We start from the raw sequence: 26,230 nt of genomic DNA, 5'->3' as shown, positions 1-26,230 counted from the left end.
GAGGCAGGAGATATGGGGATATATGTATACATATAGCTGATTCACTTTGTTATACGGCAGAAACTAACACACCATTGTAAAGCAATTATACTCCAATAAAGATGTTAAAATAAATAAATAAATAAATAAAGGTGGGGAGTAAGAAACCTTTGGAAAACTGATTTCTGCTTCAAGCTGCTGATCTGCGGGCCCTTTCTCACCTTCGTTCCCAGCAGGGTTATAAACGGCTGTGCTGTTGGGAGAGGCACACAGTGTTCCCTCTGCTGAACCGAGTACACACCGGACAGCGGCGCTGGAGAGGGGTGAAAAAGGGGAACCGGTTACTCAATAAGTTAAACAAAGAATTGCCATGTGACCCAGAAATTCCACTCCAAGGCTTAGACCCCAAATAGTAGAAAATAAATGTTCAAACAGAGATGTTCACAGCAGCCCTATTCGTCATAACCAAAAGGTAGAAACACCCCAAATATAGATCAAAAGATGAATGGATAAACAAAATTTATATATATATATATATATGAATATTACTCAGCCATAAAAAGAAGCCAGTCACGAAAGGTCACATGTTATATGATTCTATTCATATTAAATGTTCAGAAGAAGCAAATCCATGAAGATAGAAAGCAGATTAGTGGTTGCCAGGGGCTGGGGGTAGGGAGGGGGAATGGGAAGTGACTGCCTAATGGGTATAAGTTTCCTCTGGGGGTGATGAAAATGTTCTGGAAATAGAGACTGGTAGTATTTGCAAAACCTTGTGAATGTCCTAAATACCATTGAAATGTACACCTTAAAATGGTTAAAATGGTGAGTCTTATGTGAGTCTTATCACAATAAAAAAATGGGGAGCCAGAAAAGAAATGCCTTTTTAAAATCACTTTTTAAAATTGTGGTAAAATACACATAACATAAAACTTACCATCTTAACCATTTTTAAGTGTACGGTTTGGTGGCATTAAGTACATTCACACTGTTTGGCAACGATCACTACCCTCCATCTTCCAAAGAACTCTTTCCCATCTTGTAAAACTGAAACTCTGTACTACCTCCCCAGCCCCTTCTCCCAGCCCCTGGCAGCCACCCTTCCACTTTCTGTCTCTATGAATCTGACTACTCTCAGTACTTCCTGTAAGTGGACTCACACAGCACTTGTCCTTTTGTGACTGGCTTATCTCACTTAGAGTAAGGTCAAGGTTCACCCCTGTTGTTGCCTGTGTCAGAAATTCCTTCCTTTTGAAGGCTGAATAATATTCCACTGTAAACACAGACCACATGTGTTTATCTATTTATCTGGCCTGGACATTTGGGTTGCTTCTACCTTTTGGTTACTGTAAATAAGGAAGGGAGGCCTTTTGGATGAGCTCATTTCAAAACAATTAACCCCATCCTCTGTTCTACATCCCTGGGCCCAGGTTTCTTCTCTCTTCTGTGTGGGTTATCTGGAACCCCTTCCTCACTGGTCTCCCCGAGTCTGCCTTTGCCCCCACCACCTATTCTCAGCATGGCAGCCAGGGTCCCAGACAGTGAAGCCAGAGCACATCCCTTCTCTGCTCAGCCCTCCAGGGCTCCAGTCCCATTCAAATCAAAAGTGAAAGTCCTCTTCACAAGCCCCAGTGCTCAGGATGGGGCCCCACTACTTCCCTGGCTCCTCCCCCTAGGTACTCCGCACTGCTCACACTGATGCTGCCTGAGCATTCTTGGACCACGCCAGAGCAGGGCCCTCAAACTTGCTGTTCCTTCTGCTGGGAGTGCATGTCCCCCAGACGGCCACGGTTCATTCCGTGCCCTCCTGGGGTGTCCTCAGTGAGGCCTTCCCACCACCAGCCCCTCTGAGTGTGTGTGTGTGTGTGTGTGTGTGTGCGCGCGCGCACACACACACACACACACACACACACTTCCTGCCCCTGCCCTGATGCCATTTTCTGCTTAGTGTTTACAACCAGAGATGCTATAGAGTTCACTGGTTTATCATCTGACACCGCCCCACCCCGCTGCCAGAGAACAGGGATTTGCTTGTTTTGTCCTCTACTCTTTCCCCAGCAAGAACAAAGCAAGGCACACAGTAAGTGCTCAGTGAATGTTCGCTGAGTGCATGCATGAACCTGTCCTCCTGGACAGCACTTACTTTTCAGAGAAGAGCAGGCATTTCTGAGCGTGTAGTTTCCCTTTTACATGCAGCTCCCAGTCCTAGGCCAGAAGGAAAGAAAAATGACCGAAGGAGAACTGAGCCCCTGGGAAGGCAGTGGACGAGTACAGGCTTCCTCCTATGTGCGCGCGCGCACACACACACACACACACACACACACTTCCTGCCCCTGCCCTGATGCCATTTTCTGCTTAGTGTTTACAACCAGAGATGCTATAGAGTTCACTGGTTTATCATCTGACACCGCCCCACCCCGCTGCCAGAGAACAGGGATTTGCTTGTTTTGTCCTCTACTCTTTCCCCAGCAAGAACAAAGCAAGGCACACAGTAAGTGCTCAGTGAATGTTCGCTGAGTGCATGCATGAACCTGTCCTCCTGGACAGCACTTACTTTTCAGAGAAGAGCAGGCATTTCTGAGCGTGTAGTTTCCCTTTTACATGCAGCTCCCAGTCCTAGGCCAGAAGGAAAGAAAAATGACCGAAGGAGAACTGAGCCCCTGGGAAGGCAGTGGACGAGTACAGGCTTCCTCCTAAGGGCAGGGAGCGCAGAGTGCCCAGATGCTGGACCAGCCCTGCCGATGCCTCTCCCTCCCCTGCTCCCCTCCCATCCAGGCTCCTCCCCCGTTCCTGCCTCCCTAACCGGCCGGCATCATCATCATCATCATCATCATCATCGGCCTCCACCCACACATCCCATGCCTATCTTGGACAGGAGCCCAGATTCACAAGTCCGATTTCCTCTTCCCCTCTCAGGGGGCCCCTGGTCCCACCACACCTCCGATGTACTTCCATATGAGAATCTGGCAGGTGGACTCCCAGGGAGTTGCAAAGCCTTAGAAAAGACTTATGAGAGACAAAATCCTCCATCACCTCCCACGTTAGCCGGCCCCCTCCTGAGACAGGAGGTGAGAGGGTATGGTCTACCCAAGTGACAGGGATGCGTCTGCATGACATAACCCAAGCAGGGGTGAATGACACACTGTGGTGTGTTGCCCGCTAAACAAGGATTACTGGGCTCTGCAGACAAGATGAGAGACAAGAGGCCGTACAGCTCAGTGATAAAGAGGCACAGGCTCTGGGAGGGTCAGACCCACGTTCTAATCTCCACTCCACCACTTTCTGGCTATGGGGCCCTGGACAAGTCAATTCATCTCTCTGGGCCTCAGTTTTTGCATCTGTAAAATGAGTATAATAATAGTATCTACCTTGGAGAGTTACCGCTGACACAGAGAAAGGGTTTAATATATGCTAACTGCAATTATTATTGCTTTGGAATATTTCACTGCGTCATCAATACATCTTGGGGGGAAATTTATACTACCATGGACTTTTGTTTACAGGGGCCCAAAGCACTTTACAACCACTGAAAAGGTGTAATAAGGCTCTACCTCCATTTTGCAGATGCAGAAGCTGAGGCCCCTCTATAATAATTTGTCTAGGTCCCACCTGAGAATTACTCCCTCGCCCAACTCAAAATTCTGCTAACACTTTCCCCCTTTTGTGCTCAGTACAGTATACGTTCTCAAGGAATGTAGACAAGGAGGCAGAGGCTAATGCCTGAGTCCCTTTTCCATAACCCGAGTGGGGTCACTTGGCCCTCCACTCACCCTCATCTCTCACCTATAACCATGGGTAAGAATCTCTTATTTGCCTTCAAGCAAGGGACTGGCCCCGATACATTTCTGAAATTCCTTCTGGTTCTAATACCTAGGCTTTTCGTCAAGGGTACCGATGGCAAAATTCTGTTACCCAGTCCCCAAACGTCACAGTTCCTGGCCCGTGAGCAGCAAGAGTTGGGTTGTGGCGGCGAGCCCACAAGGCTCCAGCTGTGGCTCCCAGCCGGTCCTGGATGACTCACCTTCAGATCAAACACCTTCTTGTCGCAGATGCTACAGACGTGGGGCAGGTGGAGGGGGGCCACACCGTGAAAGTCATTCAGCTCATGCGCCTGCAAGGGCCGCACGGACAGCGTCGCCTGCTCCTCCGTGGCCCGCCGCCAGGCTCCGCTGAAACCCTGTTTGCTGTTGTTGAGCCGACCCCCAAAGGAAGGAGGGGTCCTGTCTGGGGTGGGCTCCTCGGGGTCATACAGCTCATAGGGCTGGCTGGGGGCTGGAGGCCACAGGTTGGGGACTGCTCTAAGATCGGGCTTGCTTTGGCCAGAGAATCCATGGGGGCTCTCCCACTGGCTGTTCGGACCCTGCAGCAGCGGACCTACCTCGCCTTTCAAGCCCCCGGCCGGCTCAGCCGCAAATCCACCTGCCACCTGCGACCCTTGGGCGTTGGGTCCGTAGAAGTCCTTGGGAAAGGCGGCTTGGCCATCTTGCCCTGAGTGGCTGTAGTGCCCTTCATAGGTCACGCTGCCCGAGGTAGAGGCCGAGGCTGGCAGGAAACTGGGCTGACCATCAGTTTCAGAGCCATATGCCTGGCCCGAGTTGGCTTTGCCATACTCGTAGAATCCCGCTGCAGCAGGGGTGGGCCCAGTCTTGCCAATGCCCAAGATGACTGCTGGCTGGGCAGGGGTCTGAGGCATGACCCCGCTGAAAGGGTGCATCACAATGGCATTGGGGGGCTGGCTGGGAAGGCTCACAGAGGGCCCTGGGCCTCGTGTCTGGCCCGGGGGCGAGAAGGCAATTGCATTAGAGGGAAAACGGGCACTGGGCATGGTTGCTGCGTGTTGGGGCACCCCGGTGTGGCCATGCGGGGAGCTGATCATGGACGGATGCCTCAACTGGTTGAAGAGAGGCTGGGACATGGCCACTTTGGAGAGGACTTGGTTCAGGACGGTGGCGGCCGCGGTGTTGTTGGTGACGGCCGTCTGTGCCAGCTTTAGCCGGTGGAGGGTGAGCTGAGCTTGCAGCTGAGCCAGCTGGAGGCTCGCGGGCGAAGGAAGCAGCGGGCTTGGGTTACTGACCGAGAACGGGGTCTTGTCCAGGAGCTTGGCGGCACTGCAGGGAGACAAAGGTCTAGATGCACAGCTGTTTTCCACCCAGGGGGACAACAGGCTGTTTGTTTGCTCATCCGTGGTCGCCCCTCCCATACAAACAAGACCCTCCCACACAGGCCCCACATATAATCGAGTCTGCAAAAACCTATGCTCATACACATCAGTTAAACAATTATTTTAAAACTCCAACAGAAAAATTCTTATATGGCATAATGTTCAGTCTCACTGGTAATCAAAGAGATACAAGTTAAACCATTAGAAGCAAATATTTGCCTAGCAAAGTAGCAAATATATATATATATATATATATATGTATATATAACTATATAGCCATGTATATATCTCACAGCACTCAGTGCTGGTGAGATAAAGCAGAATGGATACAATATCAATGATAGTCTAAACTCATGCAACTTTGTCCAAAGGTAGTCTGGCGACATGCATTCATTACAGCCATACTCTTTGACCCAGTAATTCAATTCTATAAATCTATCCTAAGAAAATGAGCTAAAATGCAGACAAAACTTGATACCCAAACATGTTTAATGATACTACATTATTTAAGAGTCCAATATGGAAAGTTACAAATAACTGATAACAGTATAGGGAGGGGAGTTTTAAAGTGAGTAAATTATAATACATTTATAGAATGAAAGGTTCAGTAACCATTCACTACTGGTGCATAAATTTCTATTGTATTATGTAATATTTAAGACATTCAAAAAAAGTGTTCCCATCACTAAGCTTAAGACAGAAAACATTCCACCACACTAAGTCCTCCTTGGGTATCTGCTCTCCCCATCCTCATCCGGCACTCATCCTTGCCAGGGATCGGCTCCATTTTGAATTTGGTAAGGTCATCGTTTACAAAGAAAAAAAAAATAGTGACATGAGAAAAATCCATATACTCTAATGTTAAATGAAAAAAGTAGTCTTCAAAATTGCACACAGAATGAATTGTGTGTGTATATTTGTGCCGAACACATTTTCATCCTTGTCCTCATTTCACATCCAAAAGCAACAAGAATCATGTGCCCTTCAGTTCACTCTCAAACCCAACTAGCATAGGAAACAATCAAAAAATTACAAGTGAAGAATCTGAATTTGAGATCACAGGCAGTGGTGGGCTCTCACAAAATCTTATTTCGGGGGTGTTCTGTCTGACACGTGCCTTTCACGTGACCCCTGTTGGTTAGTTACGGTGTTTGCTAGACCAAAAATCAGGACCTGTGAACTGGAAAGGGTACAGACTTTCCCAGAAAATCTGGGACACGTGGTTACCATTGTCAGGGCTCTTTTGTAAGACCCTATATTTCCTGGTCTTAAAGTCCCCTTCCGAGGAGTGGGTGCAATCAGGAAATGTGTTCGGGATGTTGATAAACTGGAATTCTCAGGACATTTTAATGGGAAGAATGGGACCGTGCAATTGAGATTGGGATGGCCATGGACAGCCCAGGCTGCACGTTCAGCATGTCTACTGCAGTGTGGGATAGAAACTGCAAAGCTGGGACGCTTTAGACAAGGTGTCCACTGTCACATGCTCTGTACCGTACAAGTCTGATGATAATGAAACAAAGAAGGGCCAGAGGTAGGGACAGGCGAGGGAAAAAAGGGAGGTGTGTGGCATGTCACTGCTCTCCCACTTTGGGTTGGCGCTTTACATTGGCCCGAGAGAATGAGGGGAGGCAGGTGGGGGAGGCAGGTGAGTGGGAGAGATTCTCACACTTACTGCGACACTGTGTGGCCAGTGCTTTGCCTATGTTATCTCATGGGATCTCACCATTAGTCCTATGGGCTACGGGTAACCTCATCCCAGTTTTGCAGGGCAAGAACCTAAAGCTCAGAGAGATTAGGTGATCTACTTAACAAATACCCATTGTTGGTGAGTACAGACCAGGGAGTCAAACCCCAGCCAGGCTTTGCAAAGAAGAGAAGGGGCGCAAGTGGTTAAGTACACAGTTCCTCAGCCCTCTTTGAGTATTTCTTCATGGGCTGCTTCACTGTTTTGCCTGAAGTGAGCTCTCAGAACATTAGGCACACCCACATTCAAATTCAAGTACAAAACACATTCGCAGCCAGACAAAAACGACTTTGTCTTACTCTTTCTCATTCTAGGAGAGATCAAGAATTTGCTGTAAGTCATTAAAGAGACAGGACCTTCACGCAGCCAGCAGCCCTGCTGTGCTCCAAGGACAGAACAGGCTGGCTGCATTTTAAGATACTGGAGGGCTGGTTAAAGGTGGTGACAGACCTTTTCTCCTCTGGGTGGTTGTGCTGGTTGCAGCCAAGCCTTGGTGGCCCCAGTGTGGCCCGGGCACAAATCATGGCAGCAGCAGAGTTGCGGAAGTGCTAACTGTCCACGTAGGCAAGAATATGAAAGAAAAAGGAGGATGGTCTAGAGTCTGGTGATAGATTTCTACTTGTGTAGTATTAAGTAGCTGAGCTTTGGAGGAGCAATTAAGCTTAACTCAAAGCCCTGCCCACACAGGGCCAACCCTTCCTACCAGGGCTGTCCTGCAATGCAGCCTGTCCTTGCTAACATGGCAATAATGAGGTGCCATCTTGGTTTCCATGAGAGTAAGGAAAGGTTGGTTCTGTTTTTCCCAGAGAAGTCAACTGTGTTTTCTAAAACTGTGTTCTGGGCTGGAGGGAGCTCTTGCTGGAGATTCCCCTTTGCCTCTGAAAGGACACGCAAGGAAGAGCTGTCTTTCCAACTAGGAGAGCCAACCTCGCTGGGTATTTGTAGGTCAGCCACGGGAAACAAGTGCTTTTCTGAGGACAGTCCAGGTTACAGAAGTTTACTCATTCACATGCAGCATGAATTAAGAAGACTGGCTAGATTTTCTTCCCAACTTCCGCTTTGCCTAGCAAATTCCTATTGTCCCTAACTTGAATCAACCTTGAATGGAAGTGATTTCACATGAATCATCAGAGCTAGATAACTTTTTGAACCAAAGACCCTTAGATAAAAAAGAAAAAACACTTTCTCCTACTTTAAAAAAGCCTTAAAATTCTTAGCCTATCAGCATTAATAACTTAAAATTCAGGTGCATATAACAATCATACTTCTGAGCCAAAAATTGGGGCATGTGGTCTGACACCCTAAAGGATAGAACAGAGGTCACCCTCCTGTCTTCCTTGGTTTTTCACTGTCACATCACTGCCTTATATTGAAAATAACTGCTTATGTGCCTCTCTCCCTCGACTAAACGTAAGCTCCACCAGGGCAGGGAGCATGTCTCGGAGATTCTCACATTTTCTGGGCACACTGCCTCGCACTTGGTGGGTACTTGGTAACCACCATGAACAGAATGAAGAAGGAAGATAATGGATGCATTATAGGAGGGAGAATCTAAATATATGCAGAAAGCAAATGGATTTCGCTGTTGTATACAGCTTAAACTTCACTCAGGTACAGAGTCACCGGCCTAGAGAGCTGTCCACAATTCCCCGTTCCTAAGCAAGAGTTCCAATACTCTCACTCCCTGTCCAAATCTAGGTTTTGAAATCAAATGGATAATCCCCGTGGTAGGCTGAATAGTGAACACCCCCCCCGCAAAAAAAATATCTCTACATCCTAATCCCCGGAACCTGTGAATCTTACCTAAAATGGTAAAGGGGACTGTGCAGATGTGATTAAATTAAGGATCTTGTGATGGAGCGATTATCCTGGATTATCTGAGTTGACCCAATGTAATCACAAGAGTCCTTATAAAATAGAGGCAGGGGAATCAGAGTCAGAGAGAGAAGATATAAGGATGGAAGCAGAGTCAGAAAGGAGAAAAGATGCTATGCTGCTGGCTTGGCAGAGAGGGGGAGGAGCCATGAGCCAAGGAAATGCAAGTGGTCTCTAGAAACTGGAAAAGACAAGGAAACAAAATTTCCCCTAGAGCCTCCAGAAGGAACCAGCCTTGCTGACACCTTGACTTTGGCCCCAGGAGACTGATTTTGGACTTCTGATCCCCAGAACTGTAAGAACTTTTCAAAATTTAACTGTAAATTAAATCTGTGGTAACATGTTACAGAAGCAATAGGAAACTAATAAAATCCACCAAGAAAATTAGATGCAAAAGAGGCTTCCACTCAGAAAGGCAGCAGTGGGTGTGGGGACATTGGCTGAATCTTTCTGGTATGAACTCTTGCCCCCAGAGATCCTGGGGAGCACAGACCATCTGACCCAGGACCTGAACACCCTCTGGGAACTTAGCCAAGAGCCAGAAAAGCCCAGAGGTCTCTTCCTTTTCCGAGTCACATTTCTCTAAGCAGCTGGAGCAATGGCACCCTGGGAAAGCTTAGAATTACAGACCCTTAGCGATCAAGTCATCCACCCCTCTCATTAACAAAGAAAGTGACTTGCCCAAAGGCACACAGTTGGGTGGCAATAAAACCTCAATGAAAACCCAGAGCTTTCAAAGCAGCTTCTAGTGCCTGACAGAATAGCCTTGCCTCCAAAAGCCTTAAGTTCCAGAACTATCTATTTCATCACCAAATTATCATCTCCACCCATATTTCCCTGTGGTCCTCCCCTCTGTTCAGTGAGATGCTGACTACCTTCCACATGCAAGGCACTTGCTGAGCACTGGGGAGATGCAGAGATACAGGCCCTTTCTGGAACCCCTGTCAGCTCCAGAAGTGAGAGCAGGGATGCCCCCTTGTCTGGGGAACAGGTGGGGGGCAGGGTTCTATGCACCTGCCACATCCTCTCTTCTTCTAGGTCTTGTGCAGCAGCTCTGTTTGCAGTCATATGGTCAAACCTCATCTCTGGGCAGGTGGGAGTGCAGCCCAGTCAGGCACATGACCTGGGCATCCGGCACAGAGCTAGAATACCTACCACACAACCCCACAGAGGGCTGGTCCACGTTCGCAGAAGAAACAGCACAGCCACTCTGATTCATCCAGGCCTCCACGAGGCTCACTGCCCCGAGGGCTGAGGTTTCATTTCCTTTCCTGAGCCGTTAATTGTAACAAAGAATTCACAGTGCCAAAAAAAAAAGAATTCACAGTGCGTAATTACATTAAAAATTTTGGTTCCCTGCTCAGTTAGAAAGTTGGTTTTTTTGTTTGTTTGTTCTTTGGTTTTGTTTTTCAATTAAAGCAGAATTTCTCTCAAGAGTTTTAGAAATAAAATACAACATAAAGGAGAACGAGTTGCCTTTATAATACTGGGAGATTTAGGAGCTCCAGATGAAAACTGTTTCTAATGGTTTAATCCCATAGTGTCAAATGGATGTGTGACATATTGCACCCCCTGGGACAGCCAACATCTGTCTCTAACCCTCACTCTTTGTCCCAAAGCTCTTTCACATTTCATTCTGAGTCCCCAGCAGGATGTCACGATGGATTAGTATTTGGGCACAAGAAGTGAGGCACTGTCCTTCTTCAGTATGAGTCGGGGTGCTGGAAATTCAGCAAGATTTTTGTGACATAATCCATCCTGTTCTGAAAGGAAGGGAGGGTACCCATGACACAGACAGGGGCCGCGGGGCCTCTGCTCTGAAACAGACTCCAGCAAAGGGGCCAACGGGGCTTCACGAGTTTGATTCAGCCCACAGCGACTCAGCATCTATTATGTAACAGGCAAAGGTGCTAGAGATGGAAAAAGAGAAATCTTCCTGAAACCATAGGGGCGACAGGTCAACACAGAGAGGAGGAATGTTCCGAGGTAAGCACAAAACAGTAAGGTACACGAGGAAGTGGTTCAAGCCTCAGATATTTCAGAGAAATGTAACAAGTGAAAGAAAAGGCCAACTCAAAGGCCGTCCCTGAAGTCTGAACAAAAACTTACAAACATTCTGGGTTTATTAATCAACCTACAGATGCAAAGATTCATCAGCTGTTGGTGAAAGGCAGCTATAGGGTGAGCTGTGGTCAGAGACCCAGCTTCCGTCTGCCTGTTACTGGTTGTATGATGGGGGAAAGTCGCTTAATTTTTCCAACCCTCATAATTTTCTCATCTATACAACAAGAATAGTAATGTCCACCCAAGGTGACCCAGTCCCGGACAGTCAGAGCCCCCGGCCACAGTGACTGGCTCAGGAATGGACACTCCTGAATACTGCTGGAGCTGTCAAGAGAGAGACACTTGTCTTCTTGTCAGGCCATGGCCAGGTTGCTAAACTGGCAGAATTTAAGCCACCACTTAAGGATGCCTGAGAATAAAGCCCACCCAAAGACACTGGCCTGGAGACAGGGGCACAGGCCACTGCTGAATGTCTGCATAGGGATGCCTCATGCTGGCTTCCCCTGGATCTGCTTGGACTTTTCTTTCCATGAACCAATGCATTTCCTTTATGTGCTTAATAAAAATAACAATGTAAAAAGAAAGCCAACCTACTTGAACCACCTGCATGGAATTCAGACGGTTCCCTCCATGGCCTCACGTTGACTCAAGAGCTCCCTGTCACGCCCCAGCAACTTCTGCAGAACAGACTGACCATACGGACCCAGCAGCTGGAGGCGAGGGGACGCTCGGGCAGGCACTTTGGTGTATCTGCTGACCAGAGAGACCTGCTTCCTGGAGGTTCGGGAAACAGAACGCTCCTCCATCCTCGGAGGACTGACTAAGAGACCCGCACTGTGGTCATGAGGCCATGTATGAATAGGGTGCCAGGGGAGAGGGCCCACAAAGGTGTGGGCTGCACAACCTTCTACAGGTTTGGAGATCCGGCTCTGGCCACACAGGTGCTCCTGTGCGAGGGGACATAATGCCTCGGCCCTCACCTGGGAGCAGTTTCTAAGCCTCGCCTTTCATTCCTCAGCACCTAACAAGCCATTTTTTTGTTGTACTAAGAACTGGCTTTATTATGCAAGGAATTCATTTATCCCCCAGGAGGAAAAGTTCTTTATTACAGATATGATGGTTCTCTGGTCTTCTTTCACTTGGAGGACAGGTACAAGTGTACATATTGGGCTGTGGACTGCCCTGTACGAACCAGGGTAGGAAATCAGGCATCCTGGGTTCCAGTCATAACTCAGCGCTTGTCAACTGAGTCACAGTGGACAACAGACCTTACCTCTCTGAGCCTCAGTGTCCTCATCTATTAAAAGAGAAGTCACAGGCTTCCCTGGTGGCACAGTGGTTGAGAGTCCGCCTGCCGATGCAGGGGACACGGGTTCGTGCGCCGGTCCGGGAAGATCCCACATGCCGCCTAGCGGCTGGGCCCGTGAGCCATGGCCGCTGAGCATGCGCGTCCGGAGCGTGGGCTCCGCAACGGGAGAGGCCACAACAGTGAGAGGCCCGCGTACCGCAAAAAAAAAAAAAAAAAATAGAAGTCACAGTCTTTCCTCATTTACATTATGAGGGTTGATGCGGGATTCACTAAGGAGTTGTCAGAACGCTCTGGAAACTGTGCTGTACAGACGTAAGGATGTGGCATTGGCCGAAGATTACTGGAAAGAGAACATCTTCTGTGTGATCACGGCACACTCTTCCCTTACAGAAAAGTGATATTTGTCACTCACGTCCTTGGAGATAATCTCATTGCCACTAGGATTCAGAGTAGAAAGAGGTAAAATCGATTCAGCCATATTAATGGAATACCAACCATACCGATGTGATGGAGCTCTGCATCACACATGGGGTGCGGGGATGGGAAGGGGCATTGCCCAGAGGCTAAGGGCACAGGTTTCAGAGTTTGTATCAACCTGGGTATGAATTCTAGTTTGCCACGTATCAGCTGGTGACTGTAGGCAAATACTTATTCTCTCTCAGCCTCAGTCCTCATTATTTTTATTTATTTATTTATTTGGGTACGCGGGCCTCACGGTTGCGGCCTCTCCCGTTGCGGAGCACAGGCTCAGCGGCCATGGCTCACGGGCCCAGCCGCTCCGCGGCATGTGGGATCTTCCCAGACCGGGGCACGAACCCGCATCCCCTGCATCGGCAGGCGGACTCTCAACCACTGCGCCACCAGGGAAGCCCAGTCCTCATTATTAAAGCAAAGATGGTTATATCTGAGCTATAACCTAAGCTATAGGCTTGTTCTGAGAGTTAAATGACAGGGTAGGCATAAACTGGTCCACACAGCTCCTACACACAGTAAGCAGTCGCTAAACCAATGCAGCAGCAAGCGGCACTACTACTAGACTTCTTACCACTATCATTACCATTACTATTACTATCATCACCGTCATCGTAATCGTCATCAGGGCAAAGGGCAGGTGAGCTCTGCCAAGGCAGAGAGAGGAATCTTCCTTAGAGACAGATAGAGATGGATGACAGAGAACACAAAGAGATGTAAACACAGAGAGAAAGGAAGTAAAAAAAAATAAGAGTGGACATGTGCTGGGAGAGGAGGGAGCAGGAGTGGGGACTGGCACTTGGGGGGAACACAGAGCGTTATCACAGCCGCTTGGTGAACTGAATAAGTAGTCAACGGTAGATCTAAAGGCCATGCAATAATAACACAAGGACGCAGCTGAAGTTCAGTGGTATGAATGTGTGTGGACTCACAGCAAGCTTTTCCCTGGTAACATTTGGCCATCCAGAAGCAGAAGCCAAGAACCGCAGCTCAGAGCATGGTGGCACCTACCCCAACGGGACCGGTCACATTTTCAGTAAGCACCATAACTTCCAAGATAAACAATCAGGAATTTAAATTCACTTCCAGTTCAACACAGTCCCCTTTCCAGGCCAAGCAATGAATATGCCATTTCTTCTCACATGGTAAGATACAAAATACCATCCGGACGAGAGAGCTCATGACCAGGCAAGAGAATGTTTTCCAGGTTTGTTCACACTTTATGGAGCAACCAAATCAAATCAAGTGCAATGGTCAGGGTCAGGGTCAGGTCAGGGTCAGGCCTTTGCTGGGTCCTGCCCTTCCATTGCCTCCTGGGAGCTAAACCTCAAATCATAAATTCTCAACTCACTAGGTTAGGATATGAACCACAGGGAACATCCCTAAGTGTCAGGTTACAACGATGACAATGATGATACCACAGTAATATTGGGGCTGAAGTTTAAACTGTAGCTAATTATCACAAATGTTAAGAGCAGGAAGAGATCTCAGAGACGATTTAGTGTAACACACTCATTCTACAGAGGAAAAAAGGGAAGCCCAAAGAAGCTGCCATAATATGTGAATCAGCCCAATCACACAGCTAGATAGAGGAGAGCTGGGACTGGAAGCCAGTCCTCATCCTTGTTCCTCAGGGCTCATGCAGCCACTAGGGTGTACCGTCCCCATCAGCACGCAACAGGTGAGTCTTCTTTGTGGGAGAAGAGTGAGATCACACACTTTTTTGACAGTGCTGTCTTCCTGGTAACAAGAGAGCTCCTGGATTATCACTTGAGAGGCCTCTGTGACTAATTTTGAGATGACTGGGTTCATGCTGGCATTATCCCGTGTTTGGGTTTTAGCCTGACATTATCATATGATGATTCATATCACCATGACACCTCTTGGAATGATTCATAACAGCAATGATAATCCTATCATCTCTCTTTTGTTTCATATTTTTTAGTTGGAGTGTTAGTAAGTGTTTTCACCTCATTAGATATCTGACCTCTAAGACAACCATATGGGTAGGTAAATCAAATATGACCATTTCCAGTTTTTATTAAGACTGAGTGAGACCAAGAAAGGTCAGATGAATCACCAAAGGGCATCCAGCAAATAAGGGACTAGGCTGGGACTTGAATGAGGGTCTCTTTACCGTAAGGCCGGTTTTCTATCCTCGGTTTCCACATTCATTAAAAGGAGCTTCTAAAACCACATTCCTGTACCTACTTCCTTGGGTGCAGTTTTTTTGTTTGGGGGGGAGTTGTTTGTTTAAAGGTACTAAATATAAAGCTATTTCCTTTATTTTGTGTTTTTTCTCCCAATTTATCATTTTCCAGCTTTATGGGTATATAATTAACATATAACATTGTATAAGTTTAAGGTATACATGTAATGATTTGAAACATGTATATACTGCAAAATGATCACCACAGTAAGTTTAGTTAACACATCTAGGATGTGATGTTAAATAACACATTTGATATCAAATCACCAGCCTTTTGGTCCATTGCACTCTGTACCACTTTCATCAGTCAGAATAAGATTCTAGGAACCTGGGGGACGTGCAGTCAGAAAGGGGCAGCTAGTGATTTTATAACTGACAAGAGAGGGCCTGCCTTTCCTGCCGGAGTTATTAGAAGTGCTCAAAATGTGCAAAAGAGACCTGATAATGCAGCAACTGCAGAGAATACACATCCTGCTAGTGTCATAACAGGAAAAGACTTAAAGCAGAGAGGATTAATGTCAACTTAACCACCAAGAGCCAGATATTAACTTTGTTTTTTCTTTTCCTTCCTTCCGTACCAATTTTCTTTCGTTAAAATATCCTTTATTTTATAAAACGATGGTATTGTAGGTGGTAATTTATTTTTCATATTCATATTTGTTTTGTTTTGAATTATAAAACTACAAAAATCTAAAGAATATAACAAATACTTATTAATTACTTGCTCATCACTCCAAATTAACAAATGCTACCGTTATGGGTATTTTGGGCCCAGATGTTTTTTATCAAAAAAATAAAATTATACAGATAAAGCTGACATCCCCTTTGAGACACTGCCTAATTCCACCTTCATCTCACCAATAACATCTACATATGTGTGTATATCTATTTATCTATATATCTGTCAGTTTACCCTTCTATGGATAGAAAAATTATAAAAGTAAGAGACTTTTTCTGTACCTGCATGAGCTCATAAAACAGCATGTAAGACTGGTTTCAACATTTCCCTTAAAGAAACAAATGCATATTCTTCCAAGTTTCTTTTCACACACTGAAGAGTGAAAGCAGTGCGGTGGAGTGAAGAAATTGGCGAGCTAGAACTCAGAAGACCCAGGCCAGGTCCCACAGCCACCATTTACTCCCAGTGGGATTACATGTCAGTCAACTTCCCTTTTTTTGTAACATGAGAAAGCTGGATGAAAGGATCTCCAAGGCCTCTTCCACCTTTGAAATCTGATAACTCTAAGGTTTAACTTCCTCATCTGTCAAATGGAGATAATAATGTCCACCCTGCTAGCTGTTACAAAGATCAAACATGATGTACAGGTGTTCTGCAAAGCACAGTGATGATAATAATAACAGTTGAATAATACTGAATTATTATTATTATTATTATTACTCACAAATTGAGCTATTTTTAAGCTCCTGGGAATGCTTTTAAAGAAACTATTGTTATACTATAATTGTTATATATATATCTTGGTTCAGATAGATGTGCTGCAGTCCAGCCAGCGTGAAATAATTTAATTTCTTCTAACCCTCCTTTCTTGGGCAGGCAGTTCTACACAAGGAGAGGCTCTCATCTCTGTCCATGAAGACTAAGTGCATGAAATACCAAAAGTGCCTCGCCATAAGGTGCTCTCCTCTACGAAGCATGCCACAGACAGAACCAGCTTTCACAGTAAAATGCAGCTTAGAGCCATTCGGGACTGGAGGTGGTTTGCCTGAGACACAATTCTTCAGGAAATTCACGCAGAATTTCACTCATTTTGTGCAGGCTGAAATCAAGGGGGGTGATTTCACTTCCAGGGGTTAGGAGAGATCTTTCTGTTTTCTCAGTGATGCAAGATACGGTGACCTCTCAACCCACAGACTTTTCTAGGGAACATCAGGGTCTTTTGAGACAGAAAAAGAAGCTGTTTGAAATGTATATTTAAGGGAATTCCCTGGCGGTCCAGTGTATAGGACTTGGTGCTTTCACTGCAGCACTTTCACTGCTGTGGTTCAAGTGCAATCCCTGATTGGGAACTAAGACCCCACAAGACGTGGGCGTGGCCAAAAAAAGGGTTGAAATGTATATTTTAGAACTGCTATGTAAGTTCTCTATGAAGCCAAATGTTAATGTTTATACAAGCAAATGAAATATTTAGGGTTTTATAGGCCACTACAGCCCCAGGGAAGAACAATGGGCACACGAACACCTTTGCAATACACTGCTCCCTCCAGCTGGACAACCTCCCCACTACTCCCCCTCACCTGGGTAACTACCATCCTTCAACATGCAGCTTAGATGGCACCTCCTCCAGGCAGCCTCCTCTGACTCCTGCCCCCATCCAGTGTGTGCTCATGCCCCTTCGGTGAGCCCCCATAATGCCCCGCTGTTCTGCTAAGCTTCAGTTACACTCTAACCCCTACCACCCTCGCTACTAATTGTCTACTCCATCACTCATCTGATGTCCTCACACCCCACGGTCATTTTGAAGGCAGAAACTACATGGCCATTTCACGTCACAGTGCCTGGCACACAGTACGTGTGTAGAGCCAATAAACACATCTATACGTGTACACACCTGTTCCGTGTGTGTGTGTGCAGAGATAATAGCTGTGTATCACATTCTCAATGTGATACATTGAGCTAAATGTGCCATGTGTACGCTGCTAAAAGGCTTTGAAGATGAAGCTCTGTGGAGAATGTAGATTAGACTCCGTCTTTGAACACTGTCAAAATTATGTAAATACCACCACCACATCAAGGATAAAATTCTAAAATATTCAACAAACAGACTTGTTGCCACATTTTTCCTTTTAACTAAATCTGAAGAAAATGCAATTTCAGTGTGTGATCTGAGGAGATATGTGCCTAATCTACATGATTCTGAAATGAAACACATGTTCCAGGAATGGTCCCTATGTTTTCTAAACTTTATTTTCAGTAGTTTATACCACTGAGATTTTTCTGGTAAATGTACAAGGATGATTATAAAACTCAAGCCAATTTTAAATCAAAATAAAAATTTAGATTAATTTTAAAGAATTTAAATTCTCACTCAATAAAGCTGGTCTTTTCCTAGAGTTGCCTGATTATTACCTGGACATATTAATCAATGTGATTTAAGCCAAATACTAGGAGTCCATATGAAACTGAAGAGGCAGTGTGGGGTATCTGGGGAGGAGGCCAGGATAGACACTACTTTGGTTGTAAGTAGACCCCCTTCTTAGACAGGCTCTGTCACCAATAATCGTACATCTTATTGCAGTCAATTTACCCTGCAGACCTTAGTTTTCTCATCTGTGAAATGGGAGGGTCAGATGAGATAACATTTAAGGTTCCTTTATGCCTTGTGATTTCAGGATGGTGGGTGTTTTCCTAAAGCTGTTATTTATGGACACATGGAAAAGCAAGGATGATCTGGCCACGATGTAGAGACAGATTTCAGCCCGAGAGACCTGAGTTTCTAGCCTCTATTTTCTCCTCTAGTCCTGGGTGACTTCAGAGGCACTTAATCTCCACTTAGATCTGTCTGTGAAATAACAAGGTGAAACCAGAGCAGTGATTTTTGAGTGTTGAAAATCAGAACATCAGGAAAATCAGGGGCATCAGGGAAGTTTCAAAACACAGATGCTGAGCTCACTCCAGTCTCTATCTTAGGAGGTCTGGGTTGGGACCTGAGAATTTGCATTTCTAACAAGTCCAGGTGATTCTGATGCTGCACTTTGAGAACCACTGAACTAGACGATCTTGAACCAATCTCCCAACTCTAAGAATCTATGGTGAGTTATAAGGAATTTAGTAACAGCTGTATTTTTTAGGAGCCACCTCTATCTACTAGTCGTGCAGTACCCCAGGAAGGGGCTTTCTTTTCCATGCAAAGGAAAAATGTGACTATTCTTATACCTACCTTCCTTTAAGAGACTCAGCCGACATGTTCAACAACATTTGGCCTCCTGGAATCAAAACACTCAAGGTTCACAAACCTCAGGTAATTTAGCTGGTAGACTGATTGGCTCAGTGTCATGTTATCTTTGTTGAATAGGAAGAAAACATACCTCCATTTACACTGAGTTCACTAACACAGAGAACAGAAGAATCAGACTCCAGAATGTCAAAAGTTCTTTAGTCAAGCAACATCATCATGAGAAACTCACCTTCCAACTCACCCTAGGCTTAAAAAAAAAAAAAGTCTTTGATAAAATCATCTATATCACTAGATTTCAACGGCACTGCAATTACTTGAGGTGTTTTTTTGTTTTTTTTTGTTTTTTTTTTTTCGGTACGCGGGCCTCTCACTGCTGCGGCCCCTCCCGCTGCGGAGCACAGGCTCCAGACGCGCAGGCTCAGCGGCCATGGCTCACGGGCCCAGCCGCTCCGCGGCACGCGGGATCCTCCCGGACCGGGGCCCGAACCCGCGTCCCCTGCATCGGCAGGCAGACTCCCAACTACTGCGGCACCAGGGAAGCCCCTTGAGGTGTTTTTTAATGTACTGATGCTTGGGTCCCATTTCCGGAGATTCCTTTTCACCCTAGGCATTGGAATTTTTAATAGCTACCCGGGAGACATATTGTGAAATGAAGTTTGAGATTCACCAATTTCTAAAGGAATAGAATCAATCTGTTTTTCATTACTCTGATCCCCACAAGCCATTTTTGTCACTACAAACAGCATGACCATTTGTCTTAAATTATACTTAAGAATAAACACTGAAATTTTTATATGCCCACAGAGGGTCACAAACACGGTGGGCAATCAGTCAATATTTTTTAGCTATACTGAAGCGTCTTTCACACAGTTCAAAAAATATTTTTTGTGTCAAGACTGCCCCAGAGTACATATAGTTTCTGCTGTAGGAAGCCAGGTGAGGTTTGCTGGGGGATGACTGTTGCCTTCTAAATAAGCACCCTGAAGACATCATTCACATCCTAAAATCTTTCAAATTCCTGAGTGTCTGTCTGGCTCAGGGCCGGGCAAATTAGAGGCACTGAACAAATACTTATTCAACTCACTCGAATTTACGACCATCTCTAGACCTATGGGAACAGAGACCTTAGCAGAATATGCTAAGTGATTCATTGTGGAATATGAGGTATATGTTTCAGTGCGTGTGCTGGGAATGTGCCCTGTTTAATTTTTTTAAATTCCTTAGAGTAAATGAGAATATTATGGTTGGGACTTCTTAAAACACCATATAACTATTTATTTGAGAAAGTAGATGGAAGTTTCTGGTGCCTTAAGAAACATACCTTTATGACCACAGCCAACAAAACACAGGTGCCACCCAAGGCAGAGAATATTCTAGGTAGGTGACTTCTGACTTTTGCCTCTGTTTTGCAAAGCGGTGGTCGTATGAAAGTTACTGTGGAGAGGAAACAGAAAGCAGCAACAGAGGGACAGGCCCATCTTGGTTACACGTGCACATGCCCTTGCAGATATTTTCTCAAATCGCCACAAATTAAACCTGTGGTTCGGATCCAAGCAGATTGAGAACTGCCTTGGCTGAGGCAAAAAAGAATGGTTAAAACCCGATGGCTGGCTTTTCACTCAAAACTGCTCTCCAGCCCTTTCCCCTGCTACCCCCATTGATAATTAGGGGCAGCTGAGGCTTGACATGTACACAGTTCTCTATAGTAAAATTGATTATTATATTACTATGGAAAATAAGGAAGTCATTTCGTTCAAAATATCAAATTCCACAAAATCATACGTGGCAGCTGTTAGTGTACGCATGGGGGGAGGGGTGAGTGTGTGAAAGTATTAACCTCTCCCCTTCAGTTTTCTGACATCTTGGCAAAAACGTGCAAAAAAGAAAGAAAGGAAAAAAAAAAGATTCCAACACATGTAAGGCAGAAACCAATGGCAAAGCTACATATGGATTTTTATACGGTTAAAAAAATTCCCATGATGTAAGATACATCATACACACCATTTTACGAGAGTGTGGATTTCCTTTGACATGCTTGCAAGCAGAGAACCAGTATTCCTCTCCCGAATGTGTCAAAGCGACTTTTAATTGCATGAGATAAAGAAACGAGGTGAGTCACGTTTGGTTGTGCTTGAGCCTGCTAACAGATCGTCACATCCATGTCCAAATATGTCCCCCGAACCTCATGACAGAAGCTTATATACTTGCTTGTTTGCTTGCTTGGGGACTATTAAAATAGCCGTGTTTTGAAATGTAATTTACTTAAAGATACCTAAAGTTGCTGAAATGCATATCACGGCTCCTTCAGAGGTGCTCAGAAGCAACTTTCATGCATTCTTTTCCGGCAAAATATTCCTGCTCCTGAACCCTAACACAGCACTCCCCTCCGGTTCATGAGTCTGACTCTACATTCAACAGATACGAGACATTTCAAATGCCTTAAGGTTCATTTTCCATCATAGACAAATTCCAACAATTAACACAAAACACCTCAACCTCAGGAAACCCCCATTATTCATAAGATTTCAGGATTTCGAAAATGTCCCCTTACATTCCCTCCGATCTGGTGATAACGCGATCTGGTGTTAATGCAATCTGTTTTCCGGTGGACATGCGACTTTTCTTTATAAAAGTAACCAGCATAAAAAAAGCATCTACACTTCCTTCATATTGGGATCGCTGATTTCACTGGGGTCATGAGGAGCTGTTTTAGGTCACATGTTACCCTGCTGTTGTGAATCATTTATTACAACTTTTTTAAACAGGAGGGGGTGGGGATACAGACAAATAGCATACTCATGTACAAATGCTTAGCGCCAAGAACATGGTCAGAAGTGCTGCCCGGACTAAAGAATTAAACAAAACAAAACAGAACAAAAAACAAAAAACCCCACCAAACCCTTGATTTCCTGCTTGGGCTGGGGAACGGTAGGATGACGTCATGCAACCTTACCTTTTCGAAAAAGAGCAGGGCTCCTGGCATGGAGCGCTCACCTGAGGCCACTGAAGCCGGGAATCATTTTGGGTGTCGCGCAAGTGCCTCCCTAGAAAATTCCAATGACATTCTACCAGCTTTCCGCATGCCAGTCATGACAAGCATCCACTGAGACTCTCCCTCCCGAGTCTGGGAAGGGGCAGAGGAGGGGGAAAATGAGCGAGGGAGCCGGCGAAAGAGAAAGCGCGGTCCCAGGCACCGCGCACCCGGCTGGAAGGGCAGTCACATGCCGCCAGGAGCCATTCCTGCTGCATTACACATGCTGAGTGTAAATGGCAAACAATATCAGTCGATGTTTATGCCACATGTTCCCAGCCTCTTCACATATCAACACCCAGGCCAGCTCTATGCAGACAGGACTCCTGAGACTGCTTCTGAAGGAGGGAATCTGGTGCTAACCATGAGTCCATCTTTAATAAAACTCCAAAGCCTTCAGTCCTCGTTTACTTTCCTATTTTTTGTGGGTGGTGGTGGTGATGGTGGTTTGTCTGTTTGTTTGTTTACTTGCTTGTTTTTGACTCTGGGTTTTCACGTGTGACGATTTAGTCCTGAAGGTCCCCAAAAGGACCCCATAGGACCCTTAGCGATGTAGCCACCTCAGACAGCACGGTCACACTGACTCCCAACCCACAAAACTCCTGAACAGCTGGCCCCTCTTTTTGAAATTTTTGTGGAACAGGAGGCCATGGAGTGAGGTGACCCACCGTTTCACCTTCCCAAGTAGTAACTGCAACACTTTTCAGCAGGAAAAACCTGCTGTCTTCTGCTCTAAGCAGGGGCCCTTAACTGGGGGAGAATTTCCCCCAGGGTATGCTGCAGACGTTTTGTTTCAGAATTGGGGGCGCTACTGGTGACTACTGGGCAGAGGCCAGTGGTGCTGCTAAAATCCTAAATGCTCAGGACAGACCCATAAGCAAGGATTACCAGCCCAAGATGTCAATAGTGCTGCAGCTGAGAAAATATCCTACAGCTAAGCACTTCTAAAAGTCTTGCAAAAAATATGACACCAAGAAAAAAAAAAAAGGAAGGAAGAAGGAAAGAAAGGAAGAGAAGAAAAACAAAGCCAAGAAGCCCCTCTCTGTGAGGCACTGACTGAAGGTCATGGGTCCCGTGATGGTCTTGGCCTGACTTACAGTTTAATTACTTAGGAACTTGCTCACTTCTCCCCCGGAGCCATCATTCTCCTGCCACTTTTCTTCCTCTTCTCTTTCCAAATCTCACACTGTAATACTTAATCAAACCAACTAAACCTTCACGTGATTTTCTAAGTCAAAAGTTGCTGTCTGCAGGTACCTAATTGCCAGGTTACATAGAGCAGCCGTCGTCCCTTTGTGCCCTGTCTGGACCATCTGATGTTCATCTGTGATGGCCACAATCCAGTATAACACCCTGGCAAAACTATTCAGGAGGGTACACCTTTTACAGGGTAAAACCTCCCCAAAAGAGCTTAGAAAGGACTAGAGATTAAAGCTCACAGCATTCTCCTATTTGACTGAGACTCCTTGGGGTGGGGGTGGGGGGGATGGTCACCAGCGTCAGGGAGGCTCCCCTCCTGTTAGGACTCAGCGTGTGACGTTCCTGTAGCCACTGAGAAGCCTGTCTGAACAGACGGCTCCCAACTGTCCACCAAAAGCCAGTCCACCGCCCACTTGCCCACTGAGCTCCTGGAGAGCCCGAGGGCTCTTTCTTCCTAATTTAGTCACGGCCCACAGGCTGCCCCAGGCACCCTGGCTCTCTGCCGCTCACTCAGTCACAGACACCTAAAAGCGCCAGTCCCAGATCCTGACCCACGGGATCCAGCCAACCTGGCCACAGCCGTACTTATGCTCAGGCCTTGGGCCCCTCCCATGATCTCCTAGGTCTCCCCAAGGCACGAGGCTAGGCTCCAACCAATCATTGAACATTTTGCCCTTCCTCTGTCTCTGTCTCATTTCATTATACTTGGGACTTTCTTAGAATAGGAGTTTACTAAAAGGCACTCCACCACACACATCTCCCGAAACCCGTATCTAAGTCTCTGCCCTCGCTTGTCCCGAAGGAGAAGCAGTGGTGTGTGGTTAAGAACGCAGGCCCTGGAGCCAGACAGCGCAGGCGGCCACAGGAAATGGGACGAGGACTGTGCCTACCTCCCGGATTATGGAAGAAGGTGTGTGTCCAACAGACCAGGGCCTGGTGCAATCGGCGCCGGCTGAGGACGTGCGATCGTGAGCTCCACGGCATGATACACTGTTGGTGAACTTAATTATTAAGGAAAAAAGTGCCCGATACATGGCCTGGAATGCAATTCCCAGGAGAAGAAAAGTCAGTCCTTAGAATGAGCCCCTGTGATTGTGCAGCCCTAGCTCTTACCCAGAGATTAGGACACAAACCCTGGCCCCACTTGGAAATGAAGAGGCACAAACTGACCATCACAAACCGAAATGTAGTAAGCGTATGTTGAGCACCTACTGTATACCAGCACTGGGCCAGGCAAGGAGGGAAGGAGGAACAAGAGGTAATACTGAGGGTGGATATGCAAGGCATTACACTACCCACACATTCTCTTGATCTTCACAAGCCTTAAAAAATTAAGGTCACTATCCCCACTTTATAGATGAGAACACTGAGGCTCCAAACGACTGGGTAACTTACCCGAAGTCCCAAAGTCAGTATGTGGTGTTTTGAAAAAGGTCTGCTTGATTCCAAAGGCCTTGTCCTTCCACTAAAACACCTTCCGGTGTGCAAGGTGAGTTGTAAGTGTGAATAATAGAGTAAAATAAGATGAATGCTGCAGGTAAGGTGTGTTCCAAGTGTCATAAGAGCAGGATGGGCTCATAATTTGTGGGGCCCCGTGAAAAATGAAAATACAGGATCACTGTTCAAAAATTGTTAAGAATTTCAAGATGGCAGCAGAGGAGCATTAAACCTTCTAAGCAAAGGGCCCGATGTGAACCCATTCCCACGAAGCCTGTCCTGAAAGGGAGGAAAGAGCTCAGAGAGGGAAGAGGAGGGGTGGGAGACTCATCATCCACCCACCTGACGGCAGCGATTCCCAGAGCACCACAGCCCAAGGCCTTTTGCTGGACATCCAAGCCTGTCCTTGTTTTCTCGACTAATCCTTTCTCCTGCTACAGAGCCAGCATTAACACAGGGGATGGGAAGGGTTCAGTGGTGGACCTTGGGCTGGGAGAAGCAAAAGACAAGTCTGGCCCAGATGAATGCTGCTATTTGTTATGAGACTATGAGTTCCTTGAGGTGACACGATGGAAGGGGATAATTTGGCCTCCACTCCTGGGCAACGTCCCAAAGGGGGTGGTGTAGTGACCCTCAGTGGAAGGTGGGCGAGGGGTTACACACAGTAACATAACAAGAGACACACCTGACAGGGGTATACAACCCATGGGTGAGAGATGAAGGCAGTGGAAAGTTGAGAACCGAGTATAAGGAACCCTCACCTGGGAGGAGGGAAACGTGGGGTCTGCACCTGGCTTCAGTGTGTGACCTCCACCCCATTACAGAGTCCTTGTGGCTCAAAACACCCAAAGTGCCAAGCACACAGGAACTTAAGGGCATACCATGTGGCCATGAAACGTGAAGTCTGAGGTCCACTTGCTATTTAATGTTAAATTAAAAACCAGTGCTGTTGGGAAAGCTAGACAGATGCATGTAACTCAATGAAGTTAGAACACTCCCTCACACCATACACAAAAATAAACTCAAAATGGCTGAAAGACTTAAATATAAGACAGGACACCATAACACTCCTAGAAGAGAACCTAGGCAAAACATTCTCTGACATAAATCACAGCAATGTTTCTTTAGGTCAGTCTCCCAAGGATATAAAAATAAAAGCAAAAATAAACAAATGGGACCTAATCAAACTAATAAGCTTTTGCACAGCAAAGGAAACCATATACAAAATGAAATGATGACCTATGGACTGGGAGAAAATATTTGCAAATGATGCCACTAGCAAGGGCTTAATTTCCAAAATAACAAACAGCTCATACAACTCAATAACAAAAAAAACAAACAGCCCAATCAAAAATGGGCAGAAGACCTAAATAGACACTTCTCCAAAGAAGACATACAAATGGCCAACAGGCACATGAAAAGATGCTCAACATCGCTAATTATCAGAGAAATACAAATAAAAACTACAATGAGGTATCACCTGACACCAATCAGAATGGCCATCATCAAAAAGTCTACAAATAGTAAATGCTGGAGAGAGTATGGGAAAAAAGGAACCCTCCTACACTGTTGGTGGGAATGTAAATCGGTGTAACCACTATGGAAAACAATATGGAGGTTCCTTAAAAAACTCAAAATAGAGCTACCATATGATCCTGCAATCCCACTCCTGGGCATGTATCCGGAGAAAACTCTATTCGAAAAGATACATGCACCCCAATGTTCACAGTAGCACTATTTACAAAAGTCAAGATATGGAAGCAACCTAAGTGTCCATCAACAGATGCATGGATAAAGATGTGGTACATATATGCAAAGGAATACTACTCA

At 46.0% G+C, this 26,230-nt stretch overlaps 1 protein-coding gene across 1 annotated transcript in view; it reads right to left on the bottom strand.

Moving 5' to 3' along the window:
• RBM20 (RNA binding motif protein 20) overlaps positions 1 to 26,230 on the bottom strand; it is a 208,810-nt gene that overhangs the window by 60,111 nt on the left and 122,469 nt on the right. The window contains exons 2-4 of the mRNA XM_028481282.2: positions 4,001 to 5,087; positions 2,534 to 2,595; positions 201 to 292 (exon numbers count right to left, since the gene is read on the bottom strand). Of these exons, the coding sequence (XP_028337083.1) occupies positions 201 to 292; positions 2,534 to 2,595; positions 4,001 to 5,087 (1,241 nt within the window). The remainder of the gene's footprint in view (positions 1 to 200; positions 293 to 2,533; positions 2,596 to 4,000; positions 5,088 to 26,230) is intronic.

This window comes from Physeter macrocephalus, chromosome 20 (assembly GCF_002837175.3).
Source record: "Physeter macrocephalus isolate SW-GA chromosome 20, ASM283717v5, whole genome shotgun sequence".
NCBI classification, from domain to species: Eukaryota; Metazoa; Chordata; class Mammalia; order Artiodactyla; family Physeteridae; genus Physeter; species Physeter macrocephalus.
Note: the sequence above shows the minus strand (reverse complement) of the source record. Positions and strands in the feature narration are given on the sequence as shown.